Raw genomic sequence first — 27,982 nt, forward strand, 5'->3', positions numbered from 1 at the left:
TTTGTTACATGAAATGTAAAATAGAAATCAAACAGCTTTTAGATGTAGTTACTTAAAAAAAACACAGAACGTTTTTATTTTTCAACGTTTTTTTTTAAATGAAAGTAAAATTGAATCGTTTTTCATTTTCCATTCATAAAAATAAAATTAAATGACCAAATCATATAATGACCGGTTTGCCTTCCTTCTAAAATGAAGCAAACCTGCTGACTGCTCAGTGCCAGTTGCCAGATAGACAGCAAAGAATACAACATTGTTCAGTTTCTTTTTTAGAATTCAAATGTTATTGGGGTGTATAAATAATTGACAAAGAATACAAAACAACTATATTATGTGTCTGTATACACATTTGTAATGCACCGTAATACAATTCACTTTGCGAACGTTACCGTTCAACCTTTTGGGGGAATGGTAATTGTTTCGTCTGGCAACCCAGTCCGCAGCCAAACCGTTGTGGTGATGATCCAGAGAGGCTAGCTTAGCTACTAGCTGCTAGCACTTAGCCACTTAGCAGCTAGCCAGTGTCGGATTAGCTCATGTTCGACGCTGCACTTTCAACCATTTGGCCTGATGACTTGTGAATAGGTAAGTCTGCGGCATATAGAATATAATATATCCCGTTACTTATTGGTTTATTTAGTGCCACCGTGGTTTTATTCGAAAAGCTAAGACTGGTAGCCTTGGTTACCAGTGTGTTTGCTGTTGTTGTAATCTAATTGTTACAGTTGTGTAATATTTTGTTTAGTGTACCTCACTTGTTTTCTAGGAAAGACTACCAACTTCCAATAAAATGAGGGGTTTCCTGGTCCAATATTGATTTTAGATATCAGCATTTGTGATCGGCAAAAAAACAAGTATCGGATGATCTGAGCTTGCATGTAATATGTGTGCGATATCATGTGCGATACAAGCAGTCCTGCAAGGTGTTAAGTTGTGCAAAGCTGGGCTGCCAGTTAACATCTAAATGTCCTCCAATAAGCACACCATTTATTGTATTTTATTAAAGTCATTTACAAACCCCGTTTCCATATGAGTTAGAAAAATGTGTTAGATGTAAATATAAACGGAATACAATGATTTGCAAATCCTTTTCAACCCATATTCAATTGAATGCACTACAAAGACAAGATATTTGATGTTCAAACTCATAAACTTAATTTTTTTTTGCAAATAATAATTAACTTAGAATTTCATGGCTGCAACATGTGCCCAAAGATTTGGGAAAGAGCATGTTCACCACTGTGTTAGATCACCTTTTCTTTTAACAACACTCAATAAACGTTTGGGAACTGAGGAAACTAATTGTTGAAGCTTTGAAAGTGGAATATTTTCCCATTCTTGTTTTATGTAGAGCTTCAGTCGTTTAACAGTCCGGGGTCTCCGCTGTCGTATTTTACGCTTCATAATGAGCCACACATTTTTGATGGGAGACAGGTCTGGACTGCAGGCGGGCCAGGAAAGTACCCGCACTCTTTTTTTATGAAGCCACGCTGTTGTAACGTGCTGAATGTGGCTTGGCATTGTCTTGCTAAAATAAGCAGGGGCGTCCATGAAAAAGACAGCGCTTAGATGGCAGCATATGTTGTTCCAAAACCTGTATGTACTTTCCAGCATTAATGGTGCCTTCACAGATGTGTAAGTTACCCATGCCTTGGGCACTAATGCACCTCCATACCATCACAGATGCTGGCTTTCGAACTTTTTGTCGATAACAGTCTGGATGGTTCGCCTCCCCTTTGGTCCGGATGACACTATGTCGAATATTTCCAAAAACAATTTGAAATGTGGACTCGTCAGACCACTTTTCCACTTTGCATCAGTCCATCTTAGATGATCTCGGGCCCAGAGAAGCTGGCGGCGTTTCTGGATGTTGTTGATAAATGGCTTTCGCTTTGCATAGTAGAGCTTTAACTTGCACTTACAGATGTAGCAACAAACTGTATTCAGTGACAGTGGTTTTCTGAAGTGTTCGTGAGCCCATGCGGTAATATTCTTTAGAGATTGATGTCGGTTTTTGATACAGTGCCGTCCGAGGGATCGAAGGTCACGGTCATTCAATGTTGGTTTCCGGCCATGCCGCTTACATGGAGTGATTTCTCCAAATTCTCTGAAACTTTTGATGATAATATGGACCGTAGATGATGAAATCCCTAAATTTCTTGCAATTGTACTTTGAGAAATGTTGTTCTTAAACTGTTTGACTATTTGCTCACACAGTTGTGAACAAAGGGGTGTACTTTGCCCCATACTTTCTTCTGAAAGACTGAGCATACTTTGGGAAGCCGTTTTTATACCCAATCATGGCACCCACCTGTTCTCAATTAGCCTGCACACCTGTGGGATGTTCCAAATAAGTGTTTGATGAGCATTCCTCAACTTTATCAGTATTTATTGCCACCTTTCCCAATTTCTTTGTCATGTGTTGCTGGCATCAAATTTTAAAGTTAATGATTGTTTGCAAAATAATGTCTTTGTAGCATATTGAACTGAATATGGGTTGAAAATGATTTGCAAACCATTGTAATCTGTTTATATTTACATCTAACAATTTCCCAACTCATATGGAAACGGGGTTTGTACAAAATGTAAACATGCTAGGCAGATACGCAATAACGAAGCATACAATAGCATGAATGAAAAATTGAACAATTTTTCAGTCTAAAACAGCACATTTGTCAACCTAAGTACTAAATAATTATAGTTGCATATTACTTTCACATGCAAAGTTTCAAGCCTATTGGACATTTTGGATAAACTAGAAGAGTGTTTTTCAACCTTTTTTGAGCCGAGGCACATTTTTTGCGTTGAAAAAATGCAGAGGCACACCACCAGCAGAAATCATTAAAAAAACAAAACTCAATTTACAGTATAAAGTCGTTTTCGCAATTGTTGGATATGACTTTAGTTTAAACCATAACCAACCATGCATGAATATAACTCTCATTTTAAAAGTAGGTTTACTGTCACAACCTGACTCATCACGCTGTGACTTATTATGAGTTTTTTGCTGTTTTCCTCTGTAGTGTTTTAGTTCTTGTCTTGCGCTCCTATTTTGGTAGCTTTATCCTCTTTTTTTGGTATTTTCCTGTAGCAGTTTCATGTCTTCCCTTAAGGGATATTTCCCACATCTACTTTGTTTTAGCAATCAAGAATGCTTCAGTAGTTCTTGTCCTTCTTTGTGGGGATATGTTCGGATGTACATTGTGGTCGCGTCTTTGCTCGACAGTAAGTCTTTGCTGTCGTCCAGCATTCTGTTTTTGTTTCCTTTGTAGCGAGTTCAGTATTAGTTTCGTTCTGCATAGCCTTCCCTTCCAATGCCTTTTCTTAGAGGCACTCACCTTTTGTTTATTTTTGGTTTAAGCATTAGACACCTTTTTACCTGCACCCTGCCTTCCGCTATTTCCGACATCTACAAAGCAATTAGCTACCGGCTGCCACCTACTGATATGGAAGAGTATTACACGGTTACTCTGCCGAGCTCTAGACAGCACCGACCCTCAACAACAACCCCTAATTGTATCTGTATCTCAGTGGCACAGTGGTTGAAAAATACTGAACTAGAATATGTGTTCTACGTCATCAGTATTGGTGTATAGTGGTGATAAAAACAACGCCAACACAGTTGAACTCTGAAAACTGTGGTCTCGTCGTTACTCACGATGGTGAGACCACTGCGGAGATCCAGCCAGCGGAAAATAGACACATACCTATTTCAGTGCTACAGTAAAATGCTGCTATTAGCAGCTGAAAATCATAAGTCTTATATAAGTGTTATAATAAAGGCAACACATGTGGTAAGTGTCTATATTACCTATATTAGCCTACTATCAAAATGTCTATGTGTCGCAGGCTGAAGCAAATCTTTGTTGACAGAAATGTTGAAATGTAATATTTATTCCGTATATTTTTTTATAACATTGGAAACCATTAGTAAATCAGAGGCTACTCAGAAGGTGAGAACTCCTGGAACTTACTGGCTTTTAATGGTCAATGGTATCGATGTGTATGTCCAAGTTAAAGAAAACGGCAGACTGTTTTTTTCTAATGTATTTATTACAATCTTTGGCACGCTTGGTAACATTTGCTGTGGTCTGGAACAACATGGCACACAAATAACCAATCTGAAATGCAGCCAATATTACATACAGATAACATGTCATGAGACATGTAAATATAAATTATATACAAAGGGGATTAAAGTAAAGAAAATTAAATTAGCTCAAATATATTTACAAACGAGGTATAATGATGCAATATGGACAAACAGCTAGCCTAAAGAGCATGTTGGAGATTTACTAGCTTGCAGTCATGCGCTGACCAAATATGCCTGTTTAGCACTCCAACGAGTGAATAACATCAACAAAGCGCACCTTTGTGCATTCACACACAGCATGACATTTTTGGTGGACAAAATGAGACAAAGAAGGAGTGGAATATTTTACATGTAAACAAACTGCTCCCGCCCAGTCCACATTATGGTGAGTTCAAGAACCGCCGAAATTAGTCAGACAAAACATTGTTCACCAAATACTATCATCAGTGAAGCATATACAAAACCATATCAAACAGTGGGCTTTCTAACAATTGGGAAAGTTTGTGTCATGTTTGTCCTCAAACAAAAAACATACTAAAACCAAAACATTTATTTTCCCCCATCTTTTTCCATTTTCAATCCTTTTTTAAAAATGTTCAAGGAAGCCACTAGGGAAGTGGGTTGCTGACCCCCGCAATAGAAGCATGCCAGGACAAATCCCTAACATTTTTGTCCTTAGCAAAATGGACAAACCATCTAAATAAACCGTTGCATTGTCCTAAAATTATTGGTCGTCTGCCACGTCACCATGTTGATTATTAAGTTAAAGTACCAATAATTGTCACACACAGACTAGGTGTGGCTAAATTTGTCTTCTGCATTTGACCCATCCCCTTGTTCACCCCCTGGGAGTAGTTTTTCATGAATTGTTATGTGTTTGCCCCAGCAGGTTCTGATGTGGGTGGGTCTATCTTGAAGACCTATTTGAAACAACGTAGGACACCTTGGGTCCGTCTGTGTGTATGTGTGTGTGAGTGTGTGTGTGTTTGCGTGCGTGTGTGTGTGTTTGCGTGCGTGTGTGTGTGTGTGTGTTTAAGTGTCCGGTCCCCAAAATGTCTAAAAGCAAGAGCTCCGAGTCAGTGAAAGTGGTGGTCCGTTGTCGTCCTATGAATGAGAAGGAACGGGCCGCGGCATTTGAGAGTGTGGTGTCTGTGGATGTCAAATTTGGACAAATTATAGTGAAGAACCCCAGGGAAACTTCTGCTGGTGAACCCTCCAAAGTTTTCACATTTGATTCAGTCTATGACTGGAGCTCGAAGCAAATAGATCTATACGATGAGAGCTTTAGACCCCTTGTGGATTCAGTTCTTCAAGGATTTAATGGGACCATCTTTGCATATGGACAAACCGGCACGGGGAAAACCTACACCATGGAAGGTGTGAAGAATGACCTCGAGAGGAGAGGAGTCATCCCCAACTCTTTTGACCACATCTTCACTCACATCTCGAGGTCTCAGAATCAGCAGTACCTGGTGCGAGCTTCATATCTCGAAATTTATCAAGAGGAGATTCGAGACTTACTCTCCAAGGACCAGTTGCGTCGCCTCGAGCTGAGAGAGAGGCCGGACACGGGTGTCTACGTTAAGGACCTGTCGTCGTTTGTCACCAAGAGCGTGCGGGAGATTGAGAATGTTATGAACGTTGGCAATCAGAATCGTTCAGTGGGCGCCACGAACATGAACGAACACAGCTCTCGCTCTCACGCCATCTTTGTGATCACCGTGGAATGCAGCCAACTGGGGGTGGACGGCGAGAACCACATTCGAGTCGGCAAACTCAACCTGGTGGATCTAGCCGGTAGCGAACGGCAGACCAAGACAGGAGCTCAGGGGGAGAGGCTGAAGGAAGCTACCAAGATCAATCTGTCACTTTCGGCTTTGGGGAACGTCATATCCGCTCTGGTGGACGGCAGGAGCAGTCACATCCCTTACAGAGATTCCAAACTGACACGCCTCCTACAGGACTCTCTCGGGGGCAACGCCCGCACTGTCATGGTGGCCAACATCGGCCCGGCGTCCTACAACGTCGAAGAGACTTTAACCACGCTGCGCTACTCCAACAGAGCGAAGAACATCAAAAACAAGCCTCGCGTCAACGAAGACCCCAAAGATGCGCTACTGCGGAAGTTTCAGGAGGAGATTGCAAAGCTGAAGGAACAGCTGGAGAAGCGTACGGGAAAGAAGAACAAAAAGAGGCAAAGGAGGAGGGCGGGGGACTGTAGCAACGGCGATGGTCTGGACGTCGAGAGCGAGGACGACGGAGACGGGGACAACAAAGTCGATTATTGGAGGGAGCAGCAGGAGACGCTGGAGAGCGAGAGGAGAGCGATCATGGAGGACCACAGCCTGGTGGCTGAGGAGAAGGCTCAACTCCTTCGAGAGAAGGAAAGGAAAATGGATGACCTGAAGAAGGAGCAGGAAGCTGGAGAAATGTTGGCAGCCAAAGTTAAAGTAAGTTGTCTCATTCATTAACATCCATTATAGCAGAACTGTCATCAAACTAAATGTCTTCAATAAGCTCTATCTATGACTATTCTAGCCAATCATCGAAATGATTGGTGTCACTCAATTAGGAATGGGAATTGGTAAGATTTTTCCGGTTTCTGTTCCGCCTAACGATTCGGTTATCCTTATTGATTCTTATTTGTAAAAAAAAAAAAAAGAACAAAAAGTTGGATTAGCATGGACTTTTAGTTTACACTAGTTAGCCTGACCTTACAAAGCCAACAGGGATGTCTTAAGAGGCACATAACAAAGATAAAAATACTTGTTTTGGAAAATAACTGCAATAAATAAATATTCTTTTGTAGAATTTGAGAAAATGAAACATATGTATGAGAGAGCCCAAAATATGAGATAGCAATTTAGGGTCATTAAATTAAAAGTCAAAATTATTTGATAAAAAGTCATCATTATTTTATCTCATAATAAGCCGTAGGAAATGGATGGATGGATGGAATTATAAAAATATAAATAAATAAAAATATAAGAATATGGAAGCCTGTCAGTAAGAATTATGAGATAAAAAATTTAAATTATAAGATAAAAGTCATAATTCCATCCATTTTCTACCGCTTATTCCCTTTTGTTGGGGTCGCGGGGGGCGCTGGCGCCTATCTCAAAAGTCATAATTATGAGATTAAAAGAAATCTAAATAATGAGATAAAATCATTATTATGAAGAAGTCCTGATTATGAGATAATCCATCCATGAGATGAAAAAAATCTAAATAATAAGATAAGAAAGTCATAATTATTTTACCTCATAATTATTACTTTAAATAAAGTGTAAGTAATAAATGCAGGCATAATAAGCACTCTGTCTGATAAAATGTGGACATTATATGATTAAAACGAAATTGAGCTAAAATAGACAATTGTTTTTATCTCATGATGTTTTTATCACATAATTTCAGCTTTTCATCTCTTAATTACTAAAAAAAAAACGTAGAAATTACTCAGGAATGTAACATTAACTTAAACTGTTTCTGTTTGGGAGTTTGTACTTAAGGCTGAGAATCTTTGTCATCTCCTTAGGAAATGTATCATGGGAATGAGTGAAAATGTGGGTGGAGGAAAACACAGCTTTTCTCTGACTACAATTGAACATTCACCTAGTGAAAATCAGGAGCATCTGCTGTGGCAAAAGAGGTGCAAGCCCTTGACCACACACGTAGTCACTGCTCGGTGAACATAGTCGGAATCTGACTCTCGTCATGCTCATCTAAACGAAAAGACATTCGTTTCCATTTTACAGGTAATAGCAGCTTTGACAAATATGCAAATTCCGCTAACATTATAGGGGGTGTTGGTTAGTACCTGTTGTATTTACAGCTGCTGGGATGAGATCGTAGCCGTTTAAAAACGCAGCATTCTTGCACAGTTATAAAATGCTCTGTGCTCAAATATTTCAGCATAATGCACGTAGTTCCTCCTTTTTATGAAATAGCAACCTTGTAATTATTACAAGTAGCACAATTGCAATGTTTTTTTTGTAAAATATAGCTAATCTTTAGAGCGTTTTTGCCGACGGGCCCCATATTTCTCACTGTAGTGATGCAGGGATCGTTAAGGGACTTGTCGGAAAAATCGGCAAGCGATTCCAAAGAACGGTTTTCGACTGCCATCCCTACACTTAATGTATTATGTTGTGCGGCTTAAAATAATGTATGTCTCAAACTTGTGTCCTTTCCCGCCTTTCCTTCCACTTCCAGGCGATGGAGAGCAAACTTCTAGTTGGGGGGAAGAACATTGTGGATCATACCAACGAGCAGCAGAAGATGCTGGAGCTGAAAAGACATGAAATTGCTGAACAGGTATTAAACAACTATCAGCGCATCACCCAATATCTGTGCAAAAACACTACTCTTCACAGTGTCCATCTCCACTATTCAAAAATACCCAAATATTGCAAATTTTTATAGCAGATCTACTGTTCACTCTTGGTGATTAGATAATGAATGAATGAGTCGTCTGTCCTTTTAGACCTGAGATGGCTACAGTTTGGTGTTTCTGTGTTTCCAGAAAAGGAGAGTTCGAGAAATGCAACAGCAAATGGAATGTCGAGACGAAGAGACCCTGGAGCTGAAGGAGACCTACAGTTCTCTGCAACAGGAAGTCGACATTAAAACCAAGAAACTGAAAAAGGTAGTCTACGACTTTGCAACTATTTCCATTTATACTTTCAGCCTTTTTTTTTACAAAGAAATTCTTTTCTGCTAAAAAGCTGTTTATGATCCACAAGGTCGTAATCACTCCAACTCACTTAAATTCAACCAACCAATGCCCAAAAATCAATCAATCAGCATCGTTTTAAAATCTGTGTCTGTCAACTGTTTATTGGAAACTTATGTTTGTTTTTTGTGTAGACAAAGCCAGAACAACATGCAACAACACATTGTCACAATGTGTGTACAATAAATAATTAAAAAGGTCAGGGTTATTTAATCGCAAAGCTTCTACTAAACCGTGTGTTTCAATCCTCCTCACTCGCTATTAGGGTACCAAAATGTGTATCGATACTTTTGAATACTTTTCCAAATAAAGGGGTCAATGAAAAAGTAAACATTTTGGCTTTAACAGAAAATCCTACAATGCAATAAACATGTTTCCTATTGCACTCAAAAAAACAATTTTAGAAGGTTAAAATAGAAAAAAAAGGCATTAAACACATTGGGCTTTTCTAGACTCTCACAATATTATGCTAGATCCACTCGACGTTCATTGCACCGGTCGCCCGGGGGCTCCCCACATCTGCAGTCCCCTCCAAGGTTTCTCATTGTTATCCCATTGGATTGAGTTTTTTCTTGCCCTGATGTGGTATCTGAGCCGAGGATGTCGTTGTGGCTTGTGCAGCCCTCTAAGACACTTGTTATTTAGGGCTATATAAGTAAACATTGATTGATTGATTGATTGATTGTTGCACTCAAAGAACAATTAGCAATTTTCCATATTATATATAGTCTTCCATGATCATGAATTAGATTATAATATAATTAAAAAAAAGCTTTATTAACATTATATTAAATGCTTCATGATTTATGGTTGCCCTAAGAAAAATCAAATTATTAGGGTTAGTTCTAAAAACAGAACTATGGATAAATGACCCAGAATAAGCCATGTATCAGTTAAAACACACATCTGCTGAAGATACAACACAAATTGTCGCAATTTCTTACCAAATTCAGTCATTTCACTTGCATTAGTTGACGTTAGATGGGCGGTCCTAACTCCGCTAATATATGGCATCAAGCCAAGCATCTGTGTGCGCGTCTACGTAACTACATGTTATGTATCTACAGTGGGGCAAAAAAGTATTTAGTCAGCCACCGATTGTGCAAGTTCTCCCACTTAAAATGATGACAGAAGTCCGTAATTTTCATCATAGGTACACTTCAACTGTGAGAGACAGAATGTAAAAAAAATAATCCAGGAATTCACATTGTAGGAATTTCAAAGAACTTATTTGTAAATGATGGTGGAAAATAAGTATTTGGTCAACCATTCAAAGCTCTCACTGATGGAAGGAGGTTTTGGCTCAAAATCTCACGATACATGGGCCCATTCATTCTTTCCTTAACCCGGATCAATCGTCCTGTGCCCTTAGCAGAAAAACAGCCCCAAAGCATGATGTTTCCACCCCCATGCTTCACAGTAGGTATGGTGTTCTTGGGATGCAGCTCAGTATTCTTCTTCCTCCAAACACGACGAGTTGAGTTTATACCAAAATGTATACAATGAGCTCTGAATATGTGCTTTTAATGCAATCTAGTGTCTGCTTTTAAGTGTTTGTGCTATAAAACAATTAAAACATCAAGACAGTATTTGTTTTACAGTTTTTGTTGAAAATTCATAAAATCACAACTTGAGTCTCTGTTATAACAAAAAAAAAATAACCCTCAGACATCCACTCCAAAAATTATATGTTTTGGGAATGGCCCAACTAGAACCCAGACCTTAATCCAATCAAAATATACGGGAGTATCACTAACTGACACTTCTGCAAGAAGTAGTGGTTAAACTTGGCAACGCCATATATTTGGTGCTCAGTGTGCATTTTCTTGACTAATAATTTCATAATTTTGTTGTCATTATCGCAAATAAAAACAAGACGTTATAATGTTAACAGAAAGAAACTTAATTATTTTTAATTAGGTGGTGGGCGGTAGTTAAGGAGAACATCCAATCAGGAGGAGTGTAGCGGATCATATGGCTATAAACCTCAAGCCCCGACTTGGATGGTGCCCTGCACATTTGAAGCCATACGGTGCTAAATAATAAAACTACATGAAATTGAAATAATTCTTCAAGATTGACTGCGAGCTAAGAAGACTGAATGTTGTCATCAAACAAAAACGTACTTCAACAAATTAAGAATTTGTGGGTGTTCTCTCTTCAGCGATCAGCTTCAAACTCCCTCTTCCCTTCTTCTTTTTCTCCCCAGTTGTTTGCCAAACTGCAGGCAGTGAAGGCGGAAATCCACGACATCCAGGAAGCGCACATCAATGAGCGCCAGGAGCTGGAACAAACCCAGAATGAGCTCACCAGAGACCTTAAACTCAAGTATGGAGCCTGCAAGTCACATTGCTGATGTCAGACCAGGATTGCATCACAGTTATTAGTCATTAATAGTGCTGCAGCTCTCCAATACTTTAGTCATCCATCCATTTGTTCCATTAATCAAGTAATCGGACAAAACACACTTTATAGCCTCACTGTGCATTTTAGGGAAAATAGTTCAACAAAGATTTGTTTCTGCTTGCCATAACCTTCATTGCTTTCTATTTATTTACCTTCTATTGACTTTTTTTTAACCTTCTATTTACTTTCTATTTTCCTTCTTTTACCTTCTTTCGCCTTCTATTTACCTTCCTACTCCTTCAATTTTCCTGTTATTGCATTATATTTACTGTATTTTATCTTCTATTCACCTTTCACCTTCTGTTTTACCTTTGATATATTTTCTATTTACCTTCATTTACCTCCTGTTTAGTTTCTTTTTACTGTATTTTACCTTCTATTTATCTTATTTTATATTTTATTGACCTTCTATTTTGCTTTTTTTATTTTATTTTACCTTATGTTTACATTCTATTGTTCTTCTATTTACATTCCAGTTTACCTTCTTTTATCTTCTATTTTCCTTTTTTTTTTGCATTCTGTGTACTTTATTTGATCTTATATTCACTTTTTAACCTCCTATTTACATTCTATTTATTTAAATTTCACGTCTATTTACATTCTATCGATCTTTTTTTACCTTCTATTTATCTTCTTTTGCCTTTTATTTACCTTATTTTACCTTCCATTTTCCTTCTATTACTTTATTATTTACCTTCTTTTATCTTCTATTTTCCTTCTATTACCTTATATTTATTTACCTTCTATTTATCTTCCTTTACCTCCCATTTATATTTTGCCTTTTATTTACCTTCCATTTTCCTTATATTACCTTATATTTACCTTCTTTTATCTTCTATTTACTTTATACCTCATTTTACCGTCTATTTTCCATCTATTTAGCTTCTATTTACCTTCTACCTACCTTTCTTTTACTTTCCATGTTTCTTCAATTGTATTTACCTTTTACCATCGTTTGCCTTCTATACAACTTATTTTACCTTTAATGTGGTACGGACTTTATCAGTTTGTATTCGTCCTACTTACATGAAGCAACAGAATATCAATTGAAGAAAAATGTACCTTCTTCTACCTTCCGTTTACCGTTATTTACTTTTTTATATATCTTGTTTGTTTACATCTGTGTATTTTCTATTAAACTTTTACCATCGTTTGCCTTCTATACAACTTATTTTACCTTCTTTAATGTGGTACGGACTTTATCAGTTTGTATTCGTCATACTTACTTGAAGCAACAGAATATCAATTGAAGAAAAATTTACCTTCTTCTAACTTCTATTTACCGTTATTTACTTTTTTATTTATCTTGTTTGTTTATATCTATGTATTTTCTATTAACCTTTTACCATCTTCTATTTAACTTTTTACCTTTTTTCTGCGGTTCAGACTTTAATTGTAACAGCTACACTTCTTAAAGGATTACTCAAAGCAATAGAACATAAATCGAAGCTTTTTTCTAATCGCATTATTTATTTAATCGATGAATGGTTGCAACCTTATTCAATGATAGGCACTATTGACTCACACTACCAATACTTGACTTGTGTCTAATTTTTGTTTTTTAGGCATCTTATTATTGAGAACTTCATCCCTTGCGAGGATAAGAACAAGATAGTCAACAGAGCTTTTTTTGACGAGGAGGACGAATACTGGAAGATGAGGCCCATCACACACATAGAGGAGTAAGTATCATTATTATTAATTTTATTAATACATATATGCAACACACTCTCACGTTTGTGTTTCTGTTTGGCTGTGCTTAGCGACCATCAAATGATGAGCAGGCCTCAGTCTGCCATCGGATTCAGACGGCCTCTAAGTAACCATGCTCGCACGGCCATGAAAGATAGACCTGACATAAGATATAAGGTAAGTTGGACTGTATTGTCACACAAATACTTTGAATTACGGATGTTCTGACCAGGGTTTTTTGCTGCCGATACCAATCACGTGTATCAACTGAAAATGTTATAGTGTATTTATGGTGAGTGCCACTGACAGTGTAACAATATTAACACAAAATCTAATATCAAAACTACTTCCTTATTCTCTTGTTGGATCAAAACAAAATGAATAGTATGTGACGGGTTGCGCTATTGTTATGAAGCCGGAAGTGTTTTGAACGAGAAGTGTCTTGACATGTTTTGACAAGAGTCTCCGATAAAAGTGACTCTAGACTTCCTCTTTATTGTCTTTTCTTCTGCTGAGATTTTATTTCATCTTCCTAATTCAGTTTGAGTAGCAATCTACGTTTTATGTTATTAATGCACTCATCTGTAATGTAAACACGGCCATGAAGCTCCTCTCTACAAGCGGTAAAAGCGCCAGCATCGTTCGCTCCAAAGGTCTTGTCTCACTTAGACTTAAACATCCTTTTTATTGCCATTCAAATTTGAACTTTACAGTACAGATAAGAACAAAATTTTGTTGCATTAGCTCATGGTAGTGCAGGATAAAAAAGCAATTAGGTGCAGATATAAATAAATAGATTAGTGTACAGATAAATACTGTATTTTTCGGACTATAAGTCGCAGTTTTTTTCATAATTTAGCCAGGAGTGCGCCTTATACTCAGGAGCAACTTATGTGTGAAATTAACACATTACCGTAAAATATCCAATGATATTATTTAGCTCATTCACGTAAGACACTAGACGTATAAGATTTCATGAGATTTAGCGATTAGGAGTGACAGATTGTTTGGTAAACGTATAGCATGTTCTATATGTTAGTTATTTGAATGACTCTTACCATAATATGTTACGTTAACATACCAGGCACCTTCTCAGTTGGTTATTTATGCGTCATATAACGTACACTTATTCAGCCTGTAGTTCACTGTTCTTAGTTTATTTTAAATTGCCTTTCAAATGTCTATTTTTGGTGTTGGGTTTTATCAAATAATTTTCCCCCAAAAATGTGACTTATACCCCAGTGCCACTTATATCTGTTTTTCTCCTTCTTTATTATGCATTTTCGGCAGGTGCTACTTATACTCCGGAGCGACTTATACTCCGAAAAATGTTGTATTTTGCAATTTTGCATATGCATCCAGGTTTATGGATGTATGTTATATTGTCTTTATATGCCAGCGAGTTAATCCGTTTTTGGGCGGAATTGAGGGGATAATTATGATGCGTTCAAGAGTCTTGTGGCCTGAGGGAAGAAGCTGTTACAGAACCTGGAGGTTCCGTTTCGGAGGCTGAGAAACCTCTTTCTAGAGTCCATCAGTGAAAACAGTTCTTGGTGGGGGTGGGAGGAGTCTCTTTAGATTTTCTGAGCCCTGGTCAGGCAGCGGCTTTTTGCGATCTCCTGGATAGTTCTGATGATCTTTTCCGCCGTCCTCACCACTCTCTGCAGAGACTTCCAGTCTGGTGCACTGCAGGTTCGACAATTTAAGATAAAATTGTCTTGCCTTGTCGGATCTGATGTTTTCATAATGTCCCTTTTCTTTGTGCATTTCTGCTCGCTATTTTCCCGCTTGTGGCTAATCAGTAACTGGATGCCATTACGGTACGGACCGAGGGTCAAAAAGGTGCCATCAATCGAATCCACTTTGATAGCCCTAGTAGATAAATTTAAAAACAAATGTATTATTATTCATTAGTATTGACATATATATTTTTATATCATATTGTTTTGCTCTATTTTGAATTGTTGCTGCTTATTATTCGAATTCTTTAAGTGCCTAGAGACCTTTAGTGACTTTTTCCTTATTAAAAGCGACCGGGAGCAAATTCAGCATCTTTTTCTGGTGTTATTATAGACTGTGCTCGAGTTTAGAGACCGTACTTCTGTCCCTCAATGTCCCCAACGAAAAGCGAGTTGCATGGGAGCCTGGCGTCACACTTGCTTCACGCTGCTACTCCAAATGCACTTTCTTTCCTATTAATATGTCCACAGGTTTAATTGGCATTTTTTGAAGTTACGTCCACATTCCAGACATGCTGCCTCGGCTGCAGACAATCCCCGTGTGTATTGTTTACTTTGTCCCCACATCCTGTTTCGGCAGCGCTATTCCAGTGTTCAATCTTTGTGGTGGAATTTTCGATGCATCACTAGTCAATAGTGCACAAATAATAGGCTATACATATCCATTTATACCGTCACAACCTGCTGGTGTAAATGTTTATGTTCACATGGTTTTGATGCTCATTGTTCCAGTGATCATGAACACAACTTCTGTGCCTGAAAGGGGATTGGATGGAGACGGACGTATGTGCACGGGAGGGAACACTTGTTAAAATTGACCCGGTTGTTAGCACAAGATTGGCAATACAAGTAAAAAACAGTGTCTGACTTTGTGTGACTTCTTTAGCCGCTACAATACATTTTATTACTTTCATTTGTTTTCACGTAGGGCTGGGCGATATATTGATATACTTGATATAACGCGGGTTTGTCTCTTTGCGATATTGAAAATGACTATATCGTGATATTCGAGTATACATTCTCACACAATTGCTTTTAGCTACGGGCATTACACTGCATGTGTTTCCCACTCTTGTCTCTCCTTCTCACAGAGACTTAAAACAAGTGCACCTTCTTACGTACGTCACGGGTGCAACGTCAAACGCTTCCGCGGAGCAGAGAAGTAGCGACATGGTAACGTTAGCTGTGATGCTAACGGTGAGGTGCGGGTGGTAATACGAGAGAGAGAAGATGCCAATCTGCTAACAAATGGAGGAAGAGTTAAAGGCCTACTGAAATGAGATTTTCTTATTTAAACGGGGATAGCAGGTCCATTCTATGTGTCATACTTGATCATTTCGCGATATTGCCATATTTTTGCTGAAAGGATTTAGGAGAGAACATCGACGATAAAGTTTGCAACTTTTGGTCGCTAATAAAAAAGCCTTGCCTGTATCGGAAGTAGCAGACGATATGCGCGTGACGTCACCGGTGTGAGGGCTCCTCACATCCTCACATTGTTTATAATGTGAGCCACCAACAGTAAGAGCAATTCGACAAAGCGACAATTTTCCCATTAATTTGAGCGAGGATGAAAAATTTGTGGATAAGGAAAGTTAGACTGAAGCACTAAAAAAAAAAAAAAGGCGACCGCTGCAAACGGCGGCAGTGGGAGCGTTTCAGATGTAATTAGACACATTTGGGATAATTCTGGAAAATCCCTTACATGCTTATTGTTTAATAGTATTTTAGTGAGATTATAAAGTCATACCTGAAAGTCGGATGACTGCGGTGAACGTCAGTGTCTCTGAGAGAAGCCGAGGAGCCAAGATCACAGCTGCCTTTTTGAGCTGCAGGATGAGGCTGCGTAATCCACTCAAGTCTCCGGTAAGAGCCGACTTAATATCACAATTTTCCCATCCAAAAACTTGCTGGTTGACATAGAGAACCATGCTCGCTTGACCGCTCTGTGTTAAAGCTTCACAACAAACAAAGAAACACCGGCTGTGTTTCGGTTGCTAAAGGCAGCTGCAATCCACCGCTTTCCACCAACAGCATTCTTCTTTATAGTCTCCATTATTAATTGAACAAATTGCAAAGGATTCAGCAACACAGATGTCCAGAATACTGTGTAATTATGCGATTAAAGCAGACTACTTATAGCTGGGATTGGGCTGGAAAAAAATGTCCGCTACAGTCCGAGACGTCACGCGTGTGTAATTGCGCGACGAAAATAGACGATTTTTAGCCAGCCGTAAGTGATGCTGGGCTGAAATGTCTCTTCCAACCAATAACGTCACAAGTACGTCTCATCATACGCGTCATCATTCCGCGACGTTTTCAACAGGAAATTCCGCAGGAAATTTAAAATTTTAATTTAGTAAACTAAAAGGCCGCATTGGCACGTGTTGCAATGTTAATATTTCATCATTGATATATAAAATATCAGACTGCGTGGTCGGTAGTAGTGGGTTTCAGTAGCCCTTTAATTACAAAGAAAAACAGCACGGGATCCATGGTCCGGCGGTGGTTTGGCTTCAAGCGGGAATATGCTCAACATTTATGCGGCAAAAGCGTTGCTACAAAAAAGTAGCAGCACTGCTAATATAGCATCATTTGAAAAGTCACCCGCTAGAGAATGAAGAGTGTTTGAAACTCTGCATGTCAACATCTCCGGCCAGTGCCGCACCAACAAAATGCCGAAGCAACTATTTTCAGATCAACACAGTATGAAAAAGAAAAGTCAACAGAAGGATAAAAACATCAGCAGGAACCTATTATGCAGCTCATTTTTATTTGACAGTTATTGAAATATCTTTTGCGACATCATGCACAAAAGTGCACTTTATTTGTTTTTGACTATTGTAGTGGCATTCTGTACAAAAAGTACACTTTAAAGGCCTACTGAAATGAAATTTTCTTATTTAAACGTGGATAGTAGGTCCATTCTATGTGTCATACTTGATCATTTCGCGATATTGCCATATTTTTGCTGAAAGGATTTAGTAAAGAACATCGACGATAAAGTTCGCAACTTTTGGTCGCTGATAAAAAAGCCTTGCCTTTACCGGATGTAGCAGACGATGACGTCACCGGTGTGAGGGATCCTCACATTGTTTATAATGTGAGCTTCCAGCATCAAGAGCTATTTGGACCGAGAAAGCGACAATTTCCCCATTAATTTGAGCGAGGATGAAAGATTGGTGGATGAGGATATTGATAGCGAAGGACTAGGAAAAAAAAAAAAAAGGCGATTACATTGGGAGCGATTCAGATGTTTTTAGACATATTTACTAGGATAATTCTGGGAAATCCCTTATCTTTCTATTGTGTTGCTAGTGTTTTAGTGAGTTAAATAGTACCTGATAGTCGGAGGGGTGTGTCCACGGGTGTGGACACGGCAGCTGCACGGACGGCGCAATTCCGCTGATCTCCGGTAAGAGGCGACTTTTTACCACAATTTTCTCACCGAAACCTGCCGGTTGACAAGTGGTCGGAGTCCATGTTCGCTTGACTGCTCTGATCCATAGTAAAGCTTCACCTCCGGGAATTTTAAACAAGGAAACACCGTGTGTTTGTGTGACTAAAGGCTAAAGCTTCCCACCTCCATCTTTCTACTTTGACTTCTCCAATATTAATTGAACAAATTGCAAAAGATTCAGCATCACAGATGTCCAAAATACTGTGTAATTGCACGTTGAAAAGAGACGACTTTTATCCGCAAGTGGTGCTGGCTAATATGTCCCCTCCAACCAATAATGCCACAAACAAGCGTCATCATTCAGCGACGTTTTCAATGGGAAACTCCGCAGGAAATTTTAGAATATAATTTAGTAAACTAAAAAGGCCGTATTGGCATGTGTTGCAATGTTAATATTTCATCATTGATGTATAAACTCAGGTAGTCGGTAGTAGTGGGTTTCAGTAAGCCTTTAATTTAGTGTTGTTTTGGTATGTGATCTTGGTGACATCATTCACAAAAGTGCACTCACAACTTTTTGTAAAATGTCTCTGACAATCTTGCACTTTCGGTTTTGGAAATGACATGAATGTCTGTGCCACTGCTTAATAACTGTTTAATAAATACAGTTTTGGTAAATTGACTTAGTTGGGATTTCCCTTTCTGCATGAAAGTTTAAAATAGGCATATATTAATGCAGTATGAACAAGAATGTTTTAATGTAGACACATAGAATCATCATCCTGCTGTGATTATATGCATCAATGTTAATTCAAGGCTAAGGCAAAATATCGAGATGTGTATCGTGACATGGCCTAAAAATATTGAGATATTAATAAAAGGCCATATCGCCCAGGCTTGTTTTCACGTATAAAAACATATTTTAGAAACAACCGAAGAATAAGTGCTTGGCTCACTTAAACATACTTTGGTAACAGACTAAAATATTTGAAGTTCTGGTTCATTCTCTACTAATTCTGGATTTGAATGGTTTTTAAAAGTGTCATGAAAATAAAGTCAACCTTCTTGTACTTGGCTGTCTTTGCCACGCCTTCTCAGGCCGAGAACCTCCTGCTTCTTACGATGGACATGCCGTCCCGGAGCACCAAAGACTACCAGCAGCCGGTCATTGCCCCAAAGGTGGCCGCAGCTCTGGAGGACGCGCTGAAGAACGAAGACGATATCCAAGTAGATGCCTCCGGGTTTAACGGCAGCTCTGCACCGCTAGCCAGTGCCAGTGGCAGCCTCAGGAAACCAAAGTCTGGGTACGTGAAATAAACACTACTATTATTCATCTCAAGCTACGTGATGCATTTGATTGTTTTTGTCCCCGCTGATCATGAAGGCGAGCGAGGACAGGCAAGCAATCGGACACGTGGACGTCGTCGTTCAGCGCTCGCAGCCCAACATCTCCTATTTACCCACAATCCCGCGGGCTGGTGCCCAAGTGAACCACTCGCCGTCTGCCAACAAGCTCCCCCGCCTGCCAACAAGCTCCCCCTGCGCACCTTCTCCAAGAGAACGGCTCTTATTCTGCCCACGCGATCGCGAGGTCTGTGAAAGACAAAATGGATTAATGCTGCTTTGTAGAAAAACAATGAATTATTTTAATTCGCACTATTTGCTACTGTCCGGTGCTTTTCATCTTAGAGTATATTTAAAGCACCTTTATCACAGGTGTGACTACGACACAAATATATATATATATATATGGAGTATATGTATACACATATTGTATGTTACAATGTTCTTAATGCGTACAAATCAACTATAAGAGTTGATAATCGCACTTAAAGGGGACCTATGATGATTTCTAATCTACATTTAGTACACTTTCTTGAGGTCTAGATACTTAATATTTACCCTACTTTCCAGACTATAGACCAGGGGTAGGGAACCTATGGCTCGCGAGCCGGCTCTCAGGTAAATATGAGCTGACATTGCTTGACACGATAAGTAATGAATAATTCCACTTGTAATCACAGTGTTAAAAATAATGTTGAAAATATAAAACATTCTCATGTATTTTTAATCCATCCATCCGTTTTCTACCGCACCTGTTCAAGAAGTTGTGTTAATGGTAAGAAGTTATTTATTTATTATTGGTTAGTGTGAGGCTTGCTCTCCTGGGGGGGTTCTTCACACCACCATGCACCGACATGAGAGCCTATTTCAGGGTTGCAATATTGTTTTATTTTTCAATAGTTCCCAGCAGTTTTCGTTTTCTCCTTCGTTCTCGCTCGCACTCTGGCTCCAGCTTCAACCCTGTCTATCCTCCTGGCTGCTGCTTATAACAGAGCGACAGGTGATTAGATAACAAGGCCCAGGTGGGCCTTCTACGCACCTGTCGCTGCAGGCCCGCAGGCCAGGCCCCCTCCACAGTTAGCTTCAGAATATCAATGTTATTACAAAGAATAAGAGACCTATTATACTCTAGACATTTTGGTCTTACTTAAAAATGCACGCGTTTAGTTGTGTTCAGTGTTGAAAAAAATATTATATGGCTCTTACGGAAATACATTTTAAAATATTTGGATTCTTGGCTCTCTCAGCCAAAAAGGTTCCCGACCCCTGCTATAGACAGTGCCGGTATTTAAGGCGCACCCACCAAATTTTAGAAGAAAATAATATGTCTACATATATCAGCCACACGGGACCACAAGCTGTGGATTTATACCGGTAAAAAAGATTTAGTAAATGTTTCAAACGGCTGATCAAACAAAAGAGAAGTCATCATCATGGACCCACGAGCTGCGTGAGCTAGCTCTCCAATCAGCTAAACAGACTCAATAATTCCATGGAGACGTTTTGGTGAATTTACAGAAGAATTTGTACAACTGAAACATTACAAAAAGAATGCCATTGTAAGTTATTAATACAAACACAGACACCTGTAAACGTGTTGGCATATCTGCAACTGCTAACAACGCTAGCTTGGTTACATTGCGATAGCACGTACAAATATGCATGAAAACACGCCTACAGACATCACACATGGGGCGCTTTAGAAAGTTTGAATTGTTTTAGTTATATTGTAAAACTTACAAATGTTGCTTGGAGTGATGAACGAAGAATCCATACGAGTAGAAACGCTACGGACGAGTAGGCTTGGGTATCGTTTGAATTCGAACGATTCCGATTCTTTGTTTCGATAACCGATTCTTGACGATTCTCGATTCCGATTCTTTCTTTTTAAAAAAAAAAAAAAAAGGCAGGGTCAAACAAAAGTTTAGGATATTTTAAATGAGCTAGCTAACCTACAGTCTTTCAGAATGAAATAGTCTGACATTCACCATCAATTTTAATTCTATTAACTTTTTATGAACTTTACTATAAATTCCTCACAGGGCTGTTTTCAACTAGAATATAAATATCAAATCTATGAATTTGAATATAAATATATAAAATATGAATACATTTTCACAGGTGTACACTTTCATCAAGAGAGCTTTATTTTTGAAAACCGCATAAAAACACATTTACACACACAAGTGTATGATGCTGCAGGTACTTAAACATGTTACCGTGCTCCCACTGATGGGCTAACCTGGTTTAGAAAAGCAAATAAACAATAAGAAACAACTTGCAAAACCCAGTCCAGATTAGCATCAGGTACAGTATAAAATCAGAGACAGTTCTTGTTTAGGAAAATGACCAGGCAGGATGCGTGAGCGTTCTGGGCGGATAGTGTCTCCTGTCGAAGACGGGACACGCATTTATTTGTACTCCATGAACTCGGAGGTGCTTCATCATGTTCGACGTGCACCCTCGTAAGCACGAAACAGTCCTGTCGCACGTGTTACATTTCGCCGATATTTCATTTATTTTGGGGTAAATAAAGCCACACTTTCGACCGTCGACGCTCGCTATCCATACTTGACTAACTCGCTCGGCTACATAAGCTCGGCTATTCTAACACTTCCGGCGGTGGGCGCTTCTTTGTTGGTGTACAGCTGCTTTTTAAACTTTTGAACGATTCCGGGAGAATCGGAAAGTTAGTCCCGGTTCCAATCGATACTCGATACTCGATACCCAACCCTATGGACGAGTAGTAGATAAAACAAGGCATGAAACAGGAATTACATTTTCTACCCCGCACCACCAGCAGTGAGCAAACTTGTCCAAAAGATGGCACCATAGTACAAACAGCAACACACCTTTTCAGTGTCCTTGTCGGTGTTGAAAACTACATAACATTATGGCCGTCAGCGAAATAAAATCCATAAATTAGCCGCACCTTTTTTTAAACCGCACGGCTCAAAGTGTAGGAAAAAAACGCGGCATTCAGTCCGGGAGTACGTTTTTTGCGTATGTATGCAAACCATTTTCGTGTGGAGGCGCTCCCTTTAGATGCAAATGAAAACACCCCCATTCTCTCCAAAAGTATCTGAATGTATATTTTGAAAATATACATTGTTAAATATATATATTTTGTAGACACATACATCACCGCTATTATTTTTCTTTTCCTGCACGGTCTGTCTATCTGTATTGGCCCTGCGATGAGGTAGCGACTTGTCCAGGGTGTACGCCACCTTCCGCCCGATTGTAGCTGAGATAGGCACCAGCGCCTCCCGCGACCCCACAGGGAAAAAGCGGTAGAAAATGGATAGGTTGAAAACAAACTTTTATAAACATTACATAGATTCACCCGGCCACGAAATTAGGTACACTTGCACATTTTCCGAACCATACAGAGCTGCAATGTATAAAGCTGCTTTTATCAGCATTAAGGCTGGACAATAAGGATACAAATTGTATCACAATATTTAATAATTATGTATGTTTTTATACCCTTTCAAAAATAAGCAAGACATAAATATATTTCATTGGAAAATTAACTTTCTGTAATTCTAATCAGCTGTCAGGGCAGAAAGGAAATGCCAACACAAGCATTGAAAACACTCAAACAATGTCAACAAAATAGTGAAATCACATTGGACATTTGACAATAAGCTCATAAAAATCATCGAATATGTAAGAAATGCTTCATAAAGTGTAAAAAAAATAGCGCAAAGTGTGAACATGTAAACATACCTGAGAATAACTATTTTCTGCAGGTTTAGTGGCAGGAAGTTACAGCTTTGATTGATTGATTGAAACTTTTATTAGTAGATTGCACATTACAGTACATATTCCGTACATTTGACCACTAAATGGTAACACCCAAATAAGTTTTTCAACTTGTTTAAGTCGGGGTCCACGGAAATCAATTCAGCTGTGCTCTAAAGGGTGAGCGTGGCTCACATGGTGTGGTATTAGCGGTCTTGTCTTGCATCATTTACAGACCACTTTGGTCTGACTAAATCCAAAAACCTGTCCAGGTGACTTTACCTCTTTTATCCACAATTTCTTCATTTTGACTTGCTCTTCTCACTCCATGCAAAGAATCAATAATAAATGAAAATAATTATTTATCTTACCTTGAATGGCGACTCCATCTAGGCCAGGGGTGTCCAAACTTTTTCCACAGAGGGCCGCTCACGGAAAAATGAAAGCATGCGGGGGCCATTTTGATATTTTTCATTTTCAAACCATAACAAAATATATGGATTTTTTTTTTTTAATCCTTAGGGCTCCTGTGGAGCATAGAGGGTTTCAGTCACTAAAATGTTAGAAATAAGTAAAATTATTATAATTTTTTTTAATTTAGTGCTTACAGTAAATCTCTATATCAACTTGAGGATGATATAAAGTAAAACAAATAAGATTTTATGCTTTTTCTGTCAAAGACAACTTTGTTTTTAATAGTAAAACTGAAATATGCAGTATTTAGATCGATTGATAGACGGATAGTACTTTATTGATTCCTTCAGGAGAGTTCCTTTATTTAGCAATCAAAGCCCTCAAAGATCAATAATGCAGGACACCACTGATTTTAATTATTTAATATTTTTGAGTAATCACAGTGAAAAGTTAAATAAAATCCTACTAAATATATTTGAGATCCGAAAGGTTCCCCACTCATAAAGTGATGCATTTTTATTAGTTTTTTTTTTTTACTTTTAACACTTAAATTTCAAGATCAACTTCCGATATATCTGTCGATTTTAAGTTTGAACTATTGTTTTGTTTTATGCTCTTTTGTCAAAACTTTCATGTTTTTATACGGCAACCACACAATATATGCAATATTTTTTCCACATAAAACATTTTAAAGTGATAATTTTTAAATATTAACTCATTATAATATAGATTTTTTTGTCCTTTTTTTTGAGCGATGGAAAAAAAAGAAAATAAAGACAAATGGAAAAAAAAACTGCCTGCATGGCAGCTTTTTTGTCAACATTGCCAATTTTTCTCATTGTTTTTAGATTTTTTTTTGCAATACTATCAATTTTGCAATTTTTGCACTTTGGACACCCCTGATCTAGGCACTTCCTGGTCCATGCTGACAAAATAGTCCCCTGTCAAATGTTAACATGCAAGTCTTAATGTTGTAGACGTCTGGACGCATGAAAATGACTAATATGGGCATGGAGAGCATGAACTGTCATGCCCATATAAGTACATCCTTCAATCTGTGATGTCACAAATGGCTTACTGTTAAAAAAAGATTGTAAAAGCCATTTAAAACGTTTTCGATGCGAGTATACAACATTGTTACAACATTTATAAGTCATCACAGGTCCCCTTTTAGATATTACATATGGGAAGTACAGTAGGGACATTCCTGGCCATCAAACATTTTTGTCCATAACATTTCACCTATGAATTAAACTGAGATGCAGGAAGTGGAAGCAACTACAAAGTACATTCGTCCCCTCTTTTATCACGGCTAAACACATTTTTGTTGAATAGGATTGTTTTTAAACGTATTATTTTCATAGATGGTGCATAATAAAACTCTTCGAGACCTTCTAAATTAATTTTAAACATAATCCCAGCACTCTAAAGATGAAATAACATCCATACAGTCACCTTTATGCTGCTTTCACCTAATATAGTAGCCTTGAGTGTGTTCTACTGTAGATTACAGTACTCATTGGTAGCGTGGCTGAGCATCCAAGCATCACTTGGCCTCCACAACGTATCTACCACCTGGAAAAACCTAATCCCATTTCGGTTAATTCTTGAAAGTTAGACATGTGCTGAAACCACAGGCGTAAAGTGTTCTATAAAAACTTGGTCATCTTGACAGTCACAGCCAAAATTAAAACACATGTTTGTTAAATAGGATTGTTATTAAGTGTAATAAACATGTGCTGAAACCACGTGTAAAAACGTAGTCAACTTGACAGTCGCAACTATGATTAAAACACATTTTTGTAAAGTAGAACTATTATTAAATGTGATGTTTTCATAGTTGGGGCATAATAAAACTCTTTAGGACCTTCTACGCTCCTTTCACATAATATAGTAGCCTTGAGTGTGTTCTACATTAAGCATCACCAGGCCACTATAACACATCTACTACCTGGAGATACTTCATCACATCCTGGGTAATTCCTCTGAATTAGACGTGCTGAAAACACATGTAAAAACATAGTCAATTTGACAGTCGCAACTACGATTAATACACATTTTTTTAAAGTAGAACTGTTATTAAATGTGATGTTTTCATAGTTGGGGCATTAAAAAAATCTTAAGGACCTTCTAAATAAGTTTTAAACATAATTATTGCCCTTTAAAAATGAAATAACATCCATTATGTCACCCTTACGCTTATTTCATAATATAGTAGCCGAGAGTGTGTTCTACTGTAAGCATCACCTGGCCACTATAACACATGTACTACTGGGAGATACTTCATCACATCCTGGGTATTTCCTCTAAGTTAAACATGTGCTGAAACCACATGTAAAAACTTAGTCAACTTGACAGTCGCAACTACGATTAAAACACATTTTTGTAAAGTAGAACAGTTATTAAACGTGATGTTTTCATAGTTGGGGCATAATAAAACTCTTTGGGACCTTCTAATAAAGTCTTAAACATAATTATAGCCCTTTAAAAATGAAATAACGTCCATATTGTCACCCTTACGCTCCTTTCACATAATATAGTAACCCGGAGTGTGTTCTACTGTCAGCATCACCCGGCCACTATAACACATCTACTCCCTGGAGATACTTCATCACATTCTGGGTAATTCCTCTAAGTTAAACATGTGCTGAAACCACAGGCGTAAAGTGTTCTGTAAAAACTTGGTCAATTTGACAGTCGCAACTATGATTAAAACACATTTTTGTAAAGTAGAACTGTTATTAAATGTGATGTTTTCATACTTGGGGCATAATACAATTATTTTGGACCTTCTAAAAAAGGCTTAAACATAATTATAGCCCTTTAAAAATTAAATAATGTCCATATTGTCACCCTTACGCTCCTTTCACATAATATAGTAGCCCGGAGTGTGTTCTACTGTAAGCATCACCCGGCCACTATAACACATCTACTCCCTGGCAATACTTCATCACATCCTGGGTATTTCCTCTAAGTTAATCATGTGCTGAAACCACATGTAAAAACATAGTCAACTTGACAGTCGCAACTATGATTAAAACACATTTTTTTAAAGTAGAACCGTTATTAAACGTGATGTTTTCATAGTTGGGGCATTACAAAAATCTTAAAGACCTTCTAAATAAGTTTTAAACATAATTATTGCCCTTTAAAAATGAAATAAAATCCATATTGTCACCCTTACGCTTCTTTCATAATATAGTAGCCGAGAGTGTGTTCTACTGTAAGCATCACCCGGCCACTATAACACATCTACTCCCTGGAGATACTTCATCACATCCTGGGTATTTCCTCTAAGTTAACATGTGCTGAAACCACGTGTAAAAACGTAGTCAACTTGACAGTCGCAACTATGATTAAAACACATTTTTGTAAAGTAGAACTATTATTAAATGTGATGTTTTCATAGTTGGGGCATAATAAAACTCTTTAGGACATTCTACGCTCCTTTCACATAATATAGTAGCCTTGAGTGTGTTCTACATTAAGCATCACCAGGCCACTATAACACATCTACTACCTGGAGATACTTCATCACATCCTGGGTAATTCCTCTGAATTAGACGTGCTGAAAACACATGTAAAAACATAGTCAATTTGACAGTCGCAACTACGATTAATACACATTTTTTTAAAGTAGAACTGTTATTAAATGTGATGTTTTCATAGTTGGGGCATTAAAAAAATCTTAAGGACCTTCTAAATAAGTTTTAAACATAATTATTGCCCTTTAAAAATTAAATAACATCCATTATGTCACCCTTACGCTTATTTCATAATACAGTAGCCGAGAGTGTGTTCTACTGTAAGCATCACCCGGCCACTATAACACATGTACTACCGGGAGATACTTCATCACATCCTGGGTATTTCCTCTAAGTTAAACATGTGCTGAAACCACATGTAAAAACTTAGTCAACTTGACAGTCGCAACTACGATTAAAACACATTTTTGTAAAGTAGAACAGTTATTAAACGTGATGTTTTCATAGTTGGGGCATAATAAAACTCTTTAGGACCTTCTAATAAAGTCTTAAACATAATTATAGCCCTTTAAAAATTAAATAACGTCCATATTGTCACCCTTACGCTCCTTTCACATAATATAGTAGCCCGGAGTGTGTTCTACTGTCAGCATCACCCGGCCACTATAACACATCTACTCCCTGGAGATACTTCATCACATTCTGGGTAATTCCTCTAAGTTAAACATGTGCTGAAACCACAGGCGTAAAGTGTTCTGTAAAAACTTGGTCAATTTGACAGTCGCAACTATGATTAAAACACATTTTTGTAAAGTAGAACTGTTATTAAATGTGATGTTTTCATACTTGGGGCATAATACAATTATTTTGGACCTTCTAAAAAAGGCTTAAACATAATTATAGCCCTTTAAAAATTAAATAATGTCCATA

General features: G+C 38.1%; 1 protein-coding gene across 2 annotated transcripts; it reads left to right on the forward strand.

The window, feature by feature from the left end:
- Window positions 1–405: 405 nt before the first annotated feature.
- On the forward strand, window positions 406–27,871 carry LOC133554354 (kinesin-like protein KIF3B). Of its 2 annotated transcripts, none has more exons than XM_061902975.1 (9): window positions 406–585; window positions 4,980–6,543; window positions 8,306–8,407; window positions 8,616–8,738; window positions 11,035–11,153; window positions 12,797–12,913; window positions 12,995–13,100; window positions 19,161–19,366; window positions 19,447–27,871. In XM_061902975.1, the coding sequence occupies exons 2-9, from the start codon at window positions 5,146–5,148 to the stop codon at window positions 19,550–19,552; spliced, it is 2,277 nt and encodes a 758-aa protein (XP_061758959.1). In that variant the 5' UTR covers window positions 406–585; window positions 4,980–5,145; the 3' UTR covers window positions 19,553–27,871. The 2 variants fall into 2 exon arrangements, with proteins under 2 accessions (XP_061758959.1, XP_061758958.1); XM_061902974.1 differs by having other exon boundaries at window positions 4,983–6,543.
- Window positions 27,872–27,982: the final 111 nt, after the last annotated feature.

Source organism: Nerophis ophidion, linkage group LG06, assembly GCF_033978795.1.
Source record: "Nerophis ophidion isolate RoL-2023_Sa linkage group LG06, RoL_Noph_v1.0, whole genome shotgun sequence".
Classification (NCBI taxonomy): domain Eukaryota; kingdom Metazoa; phylum Chordata; class Actinopteri; order Syngnathiformes; family Syngnathidae; genus Nerophis; species Nerophis ophidion.

Coding starts and splice junctions, on each gene's coding strand:
- LOC133554354 (XM_061902975.1), top strand. CDS start 5,146: ATGTCTAAAAGCAAGAGCTCCGAGTCAGTGAAAGTGGTGGTCCGTTGT. Junction 6,544..8,305: donor TGTTGGCAGCCAAAGTTAAA/GTAAGTTGTCTC, acceptor TTCCACTTCCAG/GCGATGGAGAGCAAACTTCT. Junction 11,154..12,796: donor ACCAGAGACCTTAAACTCAA/GTATGGAGCCTG, acceptor TTTGTTTTTTAG/GCATCTTATTATTGAGAACT.